This window comes from Callionymus lyra, chromosome 6 (assembly GCF_982586985.1).
Source record: "Callionymus lyra chromosome 6, fCalLyr1.hap1.1, whole genome shotgun sequence".
Classification (NCBI taxonomy): domain Eukaryota; kingdom Metazoa; phylum Chordata; class Actinopteri; order Syngnathiformes; family Callionymidae; genus Callionymus; species Callionymus lyra.
Window position 1 is genome coordinate 10,951,655 of NC_141823.1, and position 16,523 is coordinate 10,968,177.

At 36.8% G+C, this 16,523-nt stretch overlaps 1 protein-coding gene across 6 annotated transcripts in view; it reads left to right on the plus strand.

Moving 5' to 3' along the window:
- Window positions 1-16,523, plus strand: part of LOC148076354 (transcription initiation factor TFIID subunit 4) — a 120,540-nt gene that overhangs the window by 41,449 nt on the left and 62,568 nt on the right. For 5 of the 6 annotated variants that reach the window (XM_087793581.1, XM_087793584.1, XM_087793582.1 and 2 more), the window contains 3 exons: window positions 2,016-2,185; window positions 9,882-10,012; window positions 14,529-14,654. In XM_087793581.1, the coding sequence (XP_087649707.1) occupies window positions 2,016-2,185; window positions 9,882-10,012; window positions 14,529-14,654 (427 nt within the window). Of the gene's footprint in view, window positions 1-2,015; window positions 2,186-3,928; window positions 4,368-9,881; window positions 10,013-14,528; window positions 14,655-16,523 lie in introns of those variants that run through there. The other variant, XM_087793587.1, reaches the window with a different exon arrangement.

The following is a 16,523-nucleotide window of genomic DNA, read 5'->3' on the forward strand; positions in this document are numbered from 1 at the left end:
CAGAAGGCCATATGTTAGCGCCACTTGGGCACAGTTAACAGTTACTTAGCATTAGCATTATCAAATACTAAAAAAACAATGACCAGTATTTGTTAATGCTTGTAAAAATGATCCATCTACGATCATTGAAAGTCAGATTGTCTAAATGAGACGAGCAAAATCAGCAGAGATTATATATTTCACACAAATGTTTCACAAGAATTATAGCATAGGAGACTTGGTCTAAATGTTGGAAGTAAAGAAAAGGCTGATCAGGGTAGCATTCATTCATTCATTTTCTACCGCTTCATCCCATACCGGGGTCGCGGGGAGACTGGAGCCTATCCCAGTATCATAGGGCGAGAGGCAGGGGACACCCTGGACAGGACGCCAGTTTATCGCAGGGCACACAAAGACAGACAACCATTCACACACATCGTCAATTTCCCAAAGTTCTCAATCAACCTCTGTATGTTTTTGGACTGTGGGAGGAAACCGGAGTACCAAGAGTTAACCCACGCAACACGGGGAGAACATACAAACTCCACACAGAAAATCAAATAATCATATTTAGAAAATCTGAGTCAAAAGTCATTGTTTGTGTAGTTTATAGCTGAAAGTCAGTCGTGAAAGATGTGAAAAGTAGAGTGAAAGGGCCATATGCCACCCTTTCACTGCAATTATGTGGCCCTCATAAGGTCAAAGATCATGTAAAAACTGACAATTTTAACTTGTATTTTTTTTTTCAATATTATTATCAGTTTCTAAATATAAAAATAGACTTCAGTTTTCTTTTATTGAACCAAAAAACATATTTGGGTGCTTTTATATCAGATAAAAAATATATACAAAATATAATGTAATTCCAATTCAAGCCCCCTTTTAAATGGATTTTATAACTTTTTTTTTACTTGTTTTTAAGTGTCCAAAGAACAAAACAAAACTCTTACAGGAAAATCACCAAAATAATAATTTGTATTTTTTTTTTCTTCAATATTATTCATTATCAGTTTCTAAATATGAAAATAGTTGTTTTTTTTCAGGATTTTTTTTATTGAACTTAAAACCTATTTTGGTGCTTTTATATCAGATTAAAAATAGAAATAAAAAATAATATAAAATACAATTCAAATTCGAATTTAAGCTTATTTAAAAAAAATGCAAAAAACAAAAAGAAAACAGTTTTAGAAAATCTATTATATTCAAAAAAGATATAGTAACTAACTTATAAAATGTGTAACATATTAAATAAATGATCAAAAATTCAACCAACAGGTGAAATCGATGAACAAAATTTAGCATCAAACTCTTCACTGGCTTCCAGTTTCTTTCAGGATCAACTTTAAAATTCTGGTTCTTACTTTCAGATCTATTCATGGTCAGACTCCTCCTTACATCACTGATCTGATCCAGCCTTACACCCCAGCTCGGTCTCTGAGGTCTGTGGATCAGAATCTACTTATGGTTCCACGCACACGGCTCAGGACCAGAGGAGAGAAATCTTTTCAGGCTGTTGCTCCTAAGCTTTGGAACGATCTTCTCTCTCTTTGCGCTTGATGGATCTACTGACTCCTTTAAGAAACATCTTAAGACGTTTCTATTTGTTCAGGCTTTTCCTTGAATTTCTCGAACTCCTGTGTTGTTCTCGGTGTTGTCTTGATCTTTGAAGTATGTACTGTTTTGAGTATTGTTTTGATTGTTAAAGCGCTTTGTGACCCTGGTCTCGAAAAGCGCTATATAAATAAATATTACTTACTTACTTACTTACTACATATTGTGTGACATATTGCCTGGTTATCTCAGGCTTTTTGATTAAAAGATAAACATAGACAAGGATGCAAATGTACAGGGGCCACATGTGATTCAGGGAAAATGAAAAGGGGCCATATGTGAACAGTGACGTTATACAAAGTGTAATTTAATTCAATATTAAAAACTTCTTCATCGACTGAAAGTGAAAATTATTGCCAGTATTTAGGAACAAGTATCTACTCTTTAAGAGTAACTTTAAGATTTAATTGACATTTTCTCTCCAGGGATGACGACGACATCAACGACGTGGCCTCCATGGCTGGGGTCAACCTCAACGAGGAGAGCGCCAGAATACTCGCCACCAACTCCGAGCTGGTCGGAACGCAGATCCGCTCCTGCAAAGACGAGGCCTTCCTTCACCCGGGCCTGCTGCACCGGAGGATCCTGGACACAGGTGAGACTCGTCTCAGCCGAGGGAGGGAATCGATTTCATGTATTTCTTCTGACGACTTTATTTGCCGAGCGTCGTCTCGGTGTTCTTGGTGTCATCAACACGGAGGGGTTTTGATTCTTTCTCTCTCTCAGTGGTTCAGACGGAGCCTTTTCTTGTTTGCCCTTGGTTTAAATGTGATGCACTTAACAATTCTTTCACCTCCTCTAATGAATTCTTCAGTGGCTGTCTGAATCCACTGGACCGCGGGCACATAAATACTTGATAGCTTTGTCTTTTGAAGGCTGGCTGTCAGATTGTCCTCTGGACTGAAGGAGTTTAGAGAAGCGTGTTTAACTGTGAACTTGTCAGTCCCTCTCAGCTCGTGGAGGACCTCCATCCCTTGATCACTTGATCACTTGATCATTTGAACACTTGTTTACTTGATCACTTGATCCCTTGTATACTTGATCACTTGGTTACTTGATCATTTGAACACTTGTTTACTTGATCACTTGATCCCTTGTATACTTGATCACTTGGTTACTTGATCATTTGAACACTTGTTTACTTGATCACTTGATCCCTTGTATACTTGATCACTTGGTTACTTGATCATTTGAACACTTGATCCCTTGATCACTTGATTACTTGATCATTTGAACACTTGTTTACTTGATCACTTGGTTACTTGATCATTTGAACACTTGTTTACTTGATCACTTGATCACTTGATCCCTTGTATACTTGATCACTTGGTTACTTGATCATTTGAACACTTGATTACTTGATCACTTGATCCCTTGTATACTTGATCACTTGGTTACTTGATCATTTGAACACTTGATCCCTTGATCACTTGTTTACTTAATCACTTGTTTACTTGATCACTTGAACACTTGATCACTTGATCACTTGATCACTTGATCACTTGATTACTTGTTTACTTGGTCACTTGTTTAATTGATCCCTTGATCACTTATTCACTTGTTTACTTAATCACTTGTTTACTTGATTACTTGAACACTTGTTTACTTGATCACTTGATCACTTGTTTACTTGATCACTTGATCACTTGATTACTTGGTCACTTGTTTAATTGATCACTTATTCACTTGAACACATGATCACTTGTTTACTTGATCCCTTGATCACTTGTTTACTTAATTACTTAATTACTTGTTTAATTGATCCCTTGAACACTTGAACACTTGAACACTTGAACACTTGATCCCTTGATCACTTGAACACTTGATTACTTGATTACTTGATCACTTGATCACTTGAAAACTCCATCACACACTTTTGTTTTAGCTAATCCCCACAATGATCCGAAGATGATGTTTGCCGTTTATTTGTATAAACAAAGCTTATAATGGATTTAATATCAAATCAAAGCCCATGATTGCACAAGTCTACTCCGGACACTCCGGTTTCCTCCCAGAGTCAATTCAATTTTACACTTTTGTCAATGGAACTAACAAATAACTATATAAAAGAAGAGAAAATCATGTCCCAGACGATCACTATGAGTGATGGTGTCGAGGACAAACTTGCTCTTAACAGGCAGAACACTTGAGCAGAACCAGACTCTGTGTCTTTCTAATGTGACATACAGAGGTTGATCCAGAACTCTTACTTGACCGTCCCTTGCCCGTAGTAGCTGGGACAAAAGTAAAAGAATGAATTTATAAAAGTTAAATCAATATTTTGCATATATTTTAATGTAATGCTTGACTTTTTTAAATTTTTTGTTCAATTCTGCAGAGATGGAAGGAGTCGAAGAAGAGAGTGCAGGCAGGAGTGGAAAGGGAAGCTTGATAGGACAGGTTGTGTTGCTAGGAGACGGGAGTCAGAGTTTGAAGAGTCAGAGGACGAGTGGAAAGATTTGGAGGTAAAGTCAGGATGGTACATGTGGAGTGTTGGAGGAAGAAGAAGATGGAGATGCAGGAAGAAGAGGGGGATGGTTGTAGAAGAGAAGGACATGAAGGTGTGACGAGGAGGACCATGAAGACAGGTGACCCTTGATGGTCAAACAGGTGGAGAAGATGCAGACCATCGAGGAACTGGTTTTCATTCCTTATTTGTGTAAAAATTTAGTTTTCTTCAATGACCGAATGATTTACTTTAATTGCATCTTGTCCTTTACTTCACTTAACAGTATATTTCTCATGTATTTTTATTAAGAGTATATAGTTTTTTATACAATCTTAGTCTTCAAGTCAATTATCTTTATGTGTGTGTCATGAGATTGTTCATTGTGTGTGTTTTGTGATTATTGAGTGTGTGTCATGTGATCATTAGGTGTGTCATGTGATCATTGTGTGTCTGTGTCATGTGATCATTGTGTGTCTGTGTCATGTGATCACTGTGTGTCTGTGTCATGTGATCATTGTGTGTCTGTGTCATGTGATCATTGTATGTGTGTGTCATGTGATCATTGTGTTTCTGTGTGTCATGTGATCATTGTGTTTCTGTGTGTCATGTGATCATTGTGTGTAATGTGATCATTGTGTGTCTGTGTCATGTGATCATTGTGTGTCTGTCATGTGATCAGTGTGTGTGTGTGTGTCATGTGATCATTGTGTGTAATGTGATCATTGTGTGTCTGTGTCATGTGATCATTGTGTGTCTGTGTCATGCGATCATTGTGTGTGTGTGTAATGTGATCATTGTGTGTCTGTGTCATGCGATCATTGTGTGTGTGTGTCATGTGATCATTGCGTTTGTGTCATGTGATTATTGTGTGTCTGTGTCATGCGATCATTGTGTGTCTGTGTCATGCGATCATTGCGTGTCTGTGTCATGTGATTATTGTGTGTGTGTTTCATGTGAAGATTATGTGTGTCATGTATTATGTATGTGTGTCATGTGATCAAAGTGTGTGTGTCTTTGGATCATCTTGTGTGTCATGTGATCATCTTGTGTGTCATGTAAATAGTGTGTGTGTGTCATATGATAATGGTGTGTGTCATGTGATCATTATGCGTGTCATGTATTCCTGTATGTTGTCATGTTAATTTACCGATGAGTTTAAAGTAAAGTGTCGTTCAAGTTGAGTATGGCGCCCGTAAAGAGTGGTAAAGAAAGTGTGTTTGTAATGACCGGGTGGTGGACGCGTGGATCAGGTGAGATGGAGCCAGATTGCCGGTGATTGAGCAGCTCTGGGGGGAGGATCGTGATGCTCGGACGTCAAGCGTGCCCAGCATCCTCTGCTCCCGCGCCAGTGATCAAAAAACACGCCGCATAATCGCGCATGACGGCAAGTCTAGCGCCCTCATCTCCTCTTACCTCAATTAAAGTATCACAGAGGCCTGCGGGTTCGAATCCCGTTGAATCCTAGCGCGGTTGTTATCACGTCACCTCGGGCCAGAGCGGTTAAAAATATACATTTTTGCCGTGCAGCAGGGGGGTGGGGGGTTACATGGGGGCACACAGCTTGACGTGGGGCAGGACGCCAGGGCGCCCCCTGCTGGGGAAGTGGCACCTAGGCAGCCGAGTTGTGTCAGTGATTGGCCCGGCCACGCTCGCAGCCGACAGCAGTCCGAGGGAGGCTCCTCCAGCCTGCCAGCTCCACTAAATCTCCCAGCGCCGCCGCCGCTGTGCACCAGGACCGAGTTAGATTCACTCCTGCGCATCATGAGAAAACTTCACCGTGACCTTTGTTGCCCTCTGTCTGCCCCCGGAGAACGTCCAGAGATGTTGTGTCTCGCTGATTTCTGGGCCTGGGATTTTTGGGTTTTTCCTGCAGCAACTGATGATCCTCAATCATCGCGGATTAGCTTCTTTTTAATCCATCTGTAGCACCATCATTTTATTTTCATTCACGTGTCAGCAGATGCTTAATTTATTGTCTTATTCCCTTTAATTAAGAAACCCATACTAACCATTTTTAATACCTGCATTTACATTGAGCTCAACAGTTTTGAAAAAGTCCTGAAAAATAAATTTATTGTAAAAATCAAATAAAGAGACGATGTGGCTGTAAATGAGCAGCTTGGCAGAGGTCTGAGCTCTCTGAGTGCTTTTTCTAGTTATGATTAATATTATCACGTTTGATGCCAGAACATCTTATACATGTTATTGTTCAAAAGAATACACAGTAAAAATACATATTTTTCAGAACAAAAATTAATTTCACTAAAACATTTTTATCTTTAATAGAACCATTAAGTGTATTTCAAACAATTTTCAACTGTAATAAAATAATTTTCAATTATAATTAAACTATTTTCAACTGTAATCAAACAATTTTCAACTATAAACAAACAATTTTCAACTATAATCAAACAATTTTCAACTATAATAAAACAATTTAAAACTATAATCTAAACAATTTTCAACTGTAATCAAACTATTTTCAACTATAATCAAACCATTTTAAACTATAATCAAACAATTTTCAACTATAATCTAAAAATACTTTAAACTTTTATCACAGTATGACTGTGATCATGAAACTTGAGTATGTAATTAAAAAAAAAAAAGGGAACATTTTCGTAAAAAACAAAATAATCTCTGAAATAAAAATCACATCATTATGTTATGATGTCTAATATAAGTATCAACCATGATAAAGTACTTCTAGCATGATTTTGCCATGTCAAACAACATTTTAGGGGTTTTCTTTGCTGCTACCAGTTTTCTGATGTAATCAGATCTAGCAGTTTCCACCATCTCATTGTAAGAAGACATCAGATCCCTGAGGTGAAGTCTGTGCAACTCAAGTTTGGTGGACTTCAAGAGACGCTCAGTCCTTCGATAAAGTCTGAGATTGTTGGATCAAACAATCAAGGACCTAGGACAGAACCCTGTTGGGACTAAACACAACATATTTTGTGTGTCACACAATGAAACACAAAATGTGGTCATTGTGTGTCTGTGTCATGTGATCATTGTGTATGTGTGTCATGTGTTCATTGTGTGTCTGTCATGTGATCATTGCGTGTCTGTGTCATGTGATCATTGCGTGTCTGTGTCATGTGATCATTGTGTTTCTGTGTTATGTGATCATTGTGTGTCTGTGTTATGTGATCATTGTGTGTCTGTGTTATGTGATCATTGTGTGTCTGTGTCATGTGACAGTCACACTTCAATGACTGTGTGTTTATATGTGTGCGTTGACAAAATATGAATGTTCAGACCTATAATCCAACACTCTTCAAAAAAATCTTCAGTTTTTAGTGTAATTTCCTTTTCAAGTGTGTGTTGATGTTATTGACCTGTTTTTACACTGTTTTTGTGTGAATAATCTACAGAAGGAGTGTGTCATAGTGTTTCCTCTGAAGCAAGTTAGAGAATTCAAGTCGACTCTTTAGCTCTTTTAGTGTGAAAACGAGTGTAAAAAAAAAAAAAAGCCTCTTTCTTCTTCTCTTAATGAGTCGGCGTCAGATGCGTTCGATGGTGCGGATTATAAATCAAAGTCGAACAATATGTTTTTGCTCAAAGACGTCTCTTAAAGGGCCCCTGAAATATTAATGGTGGCAAACGATTTTTTTTTTTATCGTTTAAAAAGCAGTCGCCCATTAGCGCGTTCCCGCTGACCTTCGTGACACCGCCGACACGCACCGTACAATCGCGGGGCTAAACTGAGCTCCCACAATCCCTTTCAGCGCCGGAGCGAGTGAGTCGTATATGTATTGTTGGGCTGATTTAAATAATTGGTGTGGTTTACTTAAAAGGCTGCCAGAGAGGAAATTATGTTAATGGAATAATTTAAAAAAAGGAAGTTGGGAACAGATAGTAACCCTAGCAAAGTCTGTCCCTCTCCTCTTTTTTTTTTTTTTTTGTTATGACTTTAGATGAGTTTCGCTCCGAGGAAACTAAATTATCCTGCTGCCGGAGAAGAGATGGTCAATGTCGTTCTCGCGCCCCGAGACGCTCGGCGAGGAAAACGCTCCGGAATTTGCACTTAGACTGTGAAACAAATTAACTTTTTCCTGCGTGATGAGCTCCATTCCTGCCACTTAATTGTCTTAGCTAATCCCGACACTTCCCGGCACGGACGTGAGCGCGTTTACAGTGAGTGCGAGTTTATAGTTTGTTCCACCATTAGACGCACGTCTGTGTCAGAGAAATAAAACTTTATTTCTAATACTTAAAGTACAATGAATACAATCAAGGCTTATGTGTCTGTTTCATTTTATTTTAGTTTGAACCCTTGTGTTGTCTCTGGGTCAAGGTGACCCAAATTCCCGAACTCAAATGTGTTTGTGGTATCCCTTGTGTTGTCTCTGGGTCAAGTTGACCGACCCAAATTCCCGAACTCAAATGTGTTTTGTGGTATCCCTTGTGTTGTCTCTGGGTCAAGGTGACCCAAATTCCCTGAAATAAAATGTGTTTTGTGGTATCCCTTGTGTTGTCTCTGGGTCAAGCTGACCCAAATGCCTGAAATCAAATGTGTTTGTGGTATCCCTTGTGTTGTCTCTGGGTCAAGTTGACCGACCCAAATGCCTGAAATCAAATGTGTTTTGTGGTATCCCTTGTTTTGTCTCTGGGTCAAGGGGACCCAAATGCCCGAACTCAAATGTGTTTTGTGGTATCCCTTGTGTTGTCTCTGGGTCAAGGTGACCCAAATTCCCCGAAATAAAATGTGTTTTGTGGTATCCCTTGTGTTGTCTCTGGGTCAAGCTGACCCAAATGCCTGAAATCAAATGTGTTTGTGGTATCCCTTGTGTTGTCTCTGGGTCAAGTTGACCGACCCAAATGCCTGAAATCAAATGTGTTTTGTGGTATCCCTTGTTTTGTCTCTGGGTCAAGGGGACCCAAATGCCCGAACTCAAATGTGTTTTGTGGTATCCCTTGTGTTGTCTCTGGGTCAAGGTGACCCAAATTCCCCGAAATAAAATGTGTTTGTGGTATCCCTTGTGTTGTCTCTGGGTCAAGTTGACCGACCCAAATGCCTGAAATCAAATGTGTTTGTGGTATCCCTTGTGTTGTCTCTGGGTCAAGTTGACCGACCCCAAATGCCTGAAATCAAATGTGTTTTGTGGTATCCCTTGTGTTGTCTCTGAGTCAAGGTGACCCAAATTCCCCGAAATCAAATGTGTTTGTGTTATCCCTTGTGTTGCTCTGGGTCAAAGTGACGACCTCCACTAGGGATACCACAAACATATTTGTTTTCCGGCCTTCAGGTCACCGTGACCCCTGAGATAACACAAGGGTCAAGGAAATATTGGGACAAGAAGCTGACCACTAGTTATTTTTTGGTGATGTTCTGAATCACCATCTGGATCCAGGGATCATTTGAAGACCTGTCACTCCCAAGCCAGTTTGAGCTTCGGGTTTCTTCTTCTGTGTCTGTTGTGCAAGCGAGTTTCAGGGTGAGTTCAAGAGAGTCACAATGAGGGTGTAAACGAGCAGCTTGGCAGAGGTCTGCACTCTCTGAGTGCTTTTTTAGTCATTAGTAATATTCAAGTTTTTATTCCATGGCATGAATTCTTACTTTATCAAATTAATTTCAGAGAGAAAAACAAATCAAAAGTAAATATTCTTCAGTGCAAAATCCCAACAAATACATTTAAAATATTATGATAACATTTTTAAATGAAAATAAGTCAATGAAAATGTCTGTTTTTCTGTAATCAAAAAATGTTTGTGATTTCCCATTTTTAATTTAAATTATTAACATTTCTGTTTAGGGATGCTCTGGAGGTCAAGGGTCGGGCAGTTGTAGTTTTTTGTTTTAATTTCTCTTCTTTTGTTTGAATGTGTTTCCCAGCTAAGAAGTTCGGAGTGACGGAGGTGCCAGTGGAGGCCGTGACGTTCATCTCTCACGCTGCACAATCACGACTTCGGACTGTTGTGGAGAAAGTGTCGACCATCGCTCAGCATCGTCTGGACGCCTGCAAGGTAAGAAGAACGTTATGACGCTAAATATATAAGTATAAGTAGTTTAGGTAGTAGGTAGGTAGTTTAGTATATTTCTTTCATCTACTCATGTTATTTCCCTCTAACCATGATCCCAGATGTTGTTTTACTTAAATCATCAGATTTGTATTATTATATCCTTTCAAAGTCCATTAATGACACAAAAAACATTATTATTTCCACATCAATATTTTAGACAAAGATTACATAGAATGTATTCAAAATACAAATAGAGATTTACATGGAAGATATAATCTATTTATTGAATCTATGATTGATGTGTGTCATTTGAACATTGTGTGCATCATGTGATCATTTGTGTGTGTCATGTGAGCACTGCGTGTCATGGGTTCATTTACTTTTGCATCATGTGATTATTTATGTTTGCATCATGTGATCATTTATGTTTCCATCATGTGATCATTTATGTTTCCATCATGTGATCATTTATGTTTCCATCATGTGATCATTTATGTTTGCATCATGTGATCATTTATGTTTGCATCATGTGATCATTTATGTTTCCATCATGTGATCATTTATGTTTGCATCATGTGATCATTTATGTTTCCATCATGTGATCATTTATGTTTGCATCATGTGATCATTTATGTTTCCATCATGTGATCATTTATGTTTGCATCATGTGATCATTTATGTTTGCATCATGTGATCATTTATGTTTCCATCATGTGATCATTTATGTTTCCATCATGTGATCATTTATGTTTGCATCATGTGATCATTTATGTTTCCATCATGTGATCATTTATCTTTCCATCATGTGATCATTTATGTTCCCATCATGTGATCATTTATGTTTCCATCATGTGATCATTTATGTTTCCATCATGTGATCATTTATGTTTCCATCATGTGATCATTTATGTTTGCATCATGTGATCATTTATGTTTGCATCATGTGATCATTTATGTTTCCATCATGTGATCATTTATGTTTCCATCATGTGATCATTTATGTTTCCATCATGTGATCATTTATGTTTGCATCATGTGATCATTTATGTTTCCATCATGTGATCATTTATGTTTGCATCATGTGATCATTTATGTTTCCATCATGTGATCATTTATGTTTCCATCATGTGATCATTTATGTTTGCATCATGTGATCATTTATGTTTGCATCATGTGATCATTTATGTTTGCATTATGTGATCTTTTATGTTTGCATCATGTGATCATTTATGTCTGTATCATGTGATCATTTATGTTTGCATCATATGATAATTTATGTGTGTGTCATGTGATCATTTATGTGTGTGTCATGTGATCATTTATGTTTCCATCATGTGATCATTTATGTTTGCATCATGTGATCATTTATGTTTCCATCATGTGATCATTTATGTTTCCATCATGTAATCATTTATGTTTCCATCATGTGATCATTTATGTTTCCATCATGTGATCATTTATGTTTGCATCATGTGATCATTTATGTTTCCATCATGTGATCAATTGTGTGTGTCATGTGATCAATTGTGTGTGTCATGTGATCATTTATGTGTGTGTCATGTGATATTTTATGTTTGCATCATGTGATCATTTATGTCTGTGTCATGTGATCATTTATGTTTGCATCATGTGATAATTTATGTGTGTGTCATGTGATCATTTATGTTTGCATTATGTGATCTTTTATGTTTGCATCATGTGATCATTTATGTCTGTATCATGTGATCATACTGTGTGTGTCATGTATTCTTATATGGTCAAACTTATGTTTATTGAATTTATGTTGTTACTAATTTAATGTTTTTCCTCATTAATTAATTAATGATCCAAAAAAAAACCTTATTTAAAAAAATATATATATTTCCAGTTCCGGCGATAATTGATTCAGGTTAAGAGATAATTAAAAGTAATATTTGTATTATTTTATTGTATTATTACAAGTTAACCAAATGGTGGTTGAAAATTACATCACAAAAACTTTTACTAAGCCAATAAATTAAATGTATCAGTGAAAGTATTTGTTGAACTTGTGTAAACTCACGTGAACTAACTTCTCAAACGTTCCCGGAGTCAAACCCAGCGACGCGAAGCTAACATGCTACGTTTGTTTAAACCTTTCTCTCCTCAACGCTAAATACTCAGGAGACTTTTCCACCAGATTTTTTTCATTATTGGTCTCTTCAAGTCTTTCATTCTTCTGGAGAATTATCACCGACTCCCTGCGTTGTTGAGGAGAAACTTTGAAAAGGTGTTTTTTCCACCACAGGAAGGAAGGGAAGGCAGCGAGCGCACCGGCGCCGTCCCCATCTTGTTTTCTCGCCCTTTTTTCTTCTCCTTCTTGTGGTTTTCGCAAATGAGATGTTTTATAGCGGAGTGCAGCTCTGTGAAGCCGCCCTGTTGACATCAGCGGAAAAAAAAGAAAAAAAAGAAAAGAAGACAAAAGCGTCTTAAAGAGCAAGCAGACTCTCACTTCGGTGGCGAGAGCGGCACGAGAGTGCAGGCTCAGCGCCGCAACAAAGGGCTGGAACGAGGGATGAGAACGAGCGAAGGATGGGGGGGGGGGGTGGTCCTCTGAAGTGTCTTCGTGCTCCGAGGCGACCGACTCCTGTCATCCACTCATAGAAACACACACTCTTGACACACACACGCGCAGCTACACACCAACATGTGAAAGTAACGATTATATTATTAACGTTTGATGACCTACAAAAAAAAAAAGATTGTTTTTGAGTCGCAACCTGTGCGTCTCCCCAGGGGTTCGCGCTCGATGCGGGCGTGTAAACACAGGGAAGTTGGTGGTGGAGATGAGAGCGTGAAGTTACTTCCATCTGTGGTTTTATTCATTGATATTGAATATTATCTTCGTTTGTCTTCACGCACGAATGAGAGCGAAAAGTTACTTGAGTTTGTTCGCAACTTATTGACTTTCTTTGGATATTGAACTAGCAACTCTTGGATTGATGGATGGATGGATAGATGGGAGAGGAAGATCGTTGAACAATCAGCAGATTCTGATCCACAGACCTCAGAGCCCGAGCTGGGGTGTAAGGCTGGATCAGATCACTGATGTAAGGAGGAGTCTGACCATGAATAGATCTGAAAGTAAGAACCAGAATTTTAAAGTTGATCCTGAAAGAAACTGGCAGCCAATGAAGAGTTTTAAGGATCGGAGAAATGTGAGTTCTTCTACTAGAGCGGGTCAGAAATGTCAACTATCTCCACCTCGTCGCCTCCGATGGACACCGGACGTAGGTTTATCCTGGACCTCCCAATGTCCAATACCAGCTTCTTGGTCTTTGAGGTGTTCAGCTGCAAGTGGTCCACAAAGTCCTGTGTCAGACTCCTGTACTCGGCCTCGCTGTTGTCCCTGATACTTCTGGATGAGACTCAGCTCGGAGTCGTAGCAGAAGTCTGAAGTGTAGATGGTGAAGAGGAAGAGGGGCCGGTACTGTCCCCTGAATCAAATTTCGAAGGAAATCATTTTAGCATTAAGAAAAATCATATAAAGAGAGAGAATATTTTTGAGATTCTTTTTTTCTTTTTTTTACACTTTTGGCAAGAATCTGAATTTTTATTTTATTTTTTCATCTTCTGGTTTTGTCCTTTAAAAAGAATTGCAGATCATTTTTGATATAAAGGTCAAAAACATAAAATCATCAGTTTTAGCTTCAATGCTGTGGATCTTTGTCCACTTTAGAACTTCCATTTTACTACTAACAATTTAAAAGTATCTATTTAACTTGAATGTGTTTATTACACATGTATTAATGTGATACCCACGTGTCTTATTGTAACTTTATGTTTCTGTATTTTCATGATGATAACTTCTATCTCTCTAGTGTTTTTGTTCTTATTCCTGATTTGCCTGCAATTGAATTTTAAGAGTTTCTGAAAGTGTTTTTGATTATTTGTTTTAATCTCATCTTTGTCCTTAACATGTGTTTCAGTTCCTTTTTTTTTTTTAAACGATCGTTGACTTCTGTTCAAACACATTTTTATTTATTCTTTTACATAACTTGCGTACAATCGAAGAATTTACCACTAGAATGAAATATTTTCAACTTTAATCAAACAATTTTCAACTATAATTAAACAATTTCAACTATAATCAAACCGTTTTCAAATTTAACTCAACAATTTTCAACTATAATCAAACAATTTAAACTATAATCAAACAATTTTCAACTATAATCAAACAATTTAAACTATAATCAAACAATTTTCAACTTTAATCAAACCATTTTCAACTATAATTAAACAGTTTTCAAATTTAATTTAAACAATTTTCAACTATTATCAAACAATTTTCAACTTTAATTTAACAATTTTCTACTGAAATCAATAAGATAAGTTATTATTCATGCTTACGTGTATGTTTTTATGTATTAATACATTATTTCTTCATCCACGCCCTTTATAATGAACGTCATTTCAACACGACGAGTGTAATGTTTTGTGTGGAGTCACCGCATGCGTGGAATCCTGAGGATCTTCAGACTGAAACTGTGTGTCTTCTCAGGACGAGGACTTCTACGAGCCGACGGAAGACGTTCGCTCTCAGCTGCGCTTCTTCGAGCAGCTGGAGAGGATGGAGAAGCAGAGGAAGGACGAGCAAGAGCGAGAGATCCTGCTCAAAGCAGCAAAAGTAGGTCCGAGCAACCTCAGTATCACACCTGTGTGTGTTCCAGAGATCTGTTCTCTCCCTCCACAGCTGCTGGTGAACCTGTTGTGTGTGTGTGTGTGTGTGTGTGTGTGTGTGTGTGTGTGTGTGTGTGTGTGTGTGTGTGTGTGTGTGTGTGTGTGTGTGTGTGTGTGTGTGTGTGTGTGTGTGTGTGTGTGTGTGTGTGTGTGTGTGTGTGTGTGTGTGTGTGTGTGTGTGTGTGTGTGTCCACCATGATGGATGGATTGTAGTGAGACAACAGTGGATGAAGTGACCTGTGTGTCCTCTCAGGCTGAAGCTTCAGGGCTACACTGTCCTGCCTCCTCCTACCTGGACACCACATAGGGAGGGGTTATGGGGGGTGACAGCTCAACAAAAACAAAGATACATTTTAAATGATTACAGTTTATTATCGTGTATTATAATATCATTTTGCATCATGTATTTTTCCTGAACGTTTCTTCACTTCAGAAGTATTTGTTCCTTCACTTCAAGAACTAAAATCTGAAAACAAGCCTTAAAACCGTCTGATTTTTAAAAATTCTACATTTATAATTGTATGACTTTCAGAGATTTATAATGTTTCTTATAAAGGGATTTTTTTTATTCTCAATATTAGTGCAGCAATGAGTCTTTTACGTTTGATGTTAAAGAAACTTATGTTCGTTATCACTTTGTCTGAAAAGTGTTTTATTTTGAATTAAGGTCATATTTTTCAAAACGTAACATTAGCCTGATTTGTACATTTTTTAAAATATCATTTACTTCGGGTCGAACAGTTTTTTTTTGTTTTTACATAACTCAGTTACAGTCATAGAATTTTAAACGAGAATTTAAATGTAATCGAACAATTTTCAACTGAAATCAAACAATTTTCAACCATAATCAAACAATTTTCAAATATAATCAAATTATTTTCAACTATAATCAAACAATTTTAAAATATAATCAAACTATTTTCAACTATAATCAACAATTTTCAACTATAATCAACAATTTTCAACTATAATCAAACAATTTTCAACTGTAATCAAACAATTTTCAACTTTAATCAAACAATTTTCAACTGTAATCAACAATTTTCAACTATAATCAAAGTATTTTCAACTATAATCAAACAATTTTCAACTATAATCAAACAATTTTCAACTGAAATCAAACAATTTTCAACTATAATCAAACAATTTTCAACTGAAATCAAATAATTTTCAACTATAATCAAACAATTTTCAACTGTAATCAAACAATTTTCAACTATAATCAAACAATTTTCAACTATAATCAAACAATTTTCAACTATAATCAAACAATTTTCAACTGAAATCAAAGTATTTTCAACTGTAATCAAACAATTTTCAACTATAATCCAACAATTTTCAACTATAATCAAACAATTTTCAACTATAATCAAACAATTTTCAACTGAAATCAAAGTATTTTCAACTGTAATCAAACAATTTTCAACTATAATCCAACAATTTTCAACTATAATCAAACAATTTTCAACTATAATCAAACAATTTTCAACTATAATCAAACAATTTTCAACTGAAATCAAAGTATTTTCAACTGTAATCAAAGAATTTTCAACTATAATCCAACAATTTTCAACTATAATCCAACAATTTTCAACTATAATCAAACAATTTTCAACTATAATCAAACAATTTTCAACTATAATCAAACAATTTTCAACTGAAATCCAACAATTTTCAACTATAATCAAACAATTTTCAACTATAATCCAACAATTTTCAACTATAATCAAACAATTTTCAACTATAATCAAACAATTTTCAACTGTAATCAAACAATTTTCAACTATAATCAAACAATTTTCAACTGTAATCAAAC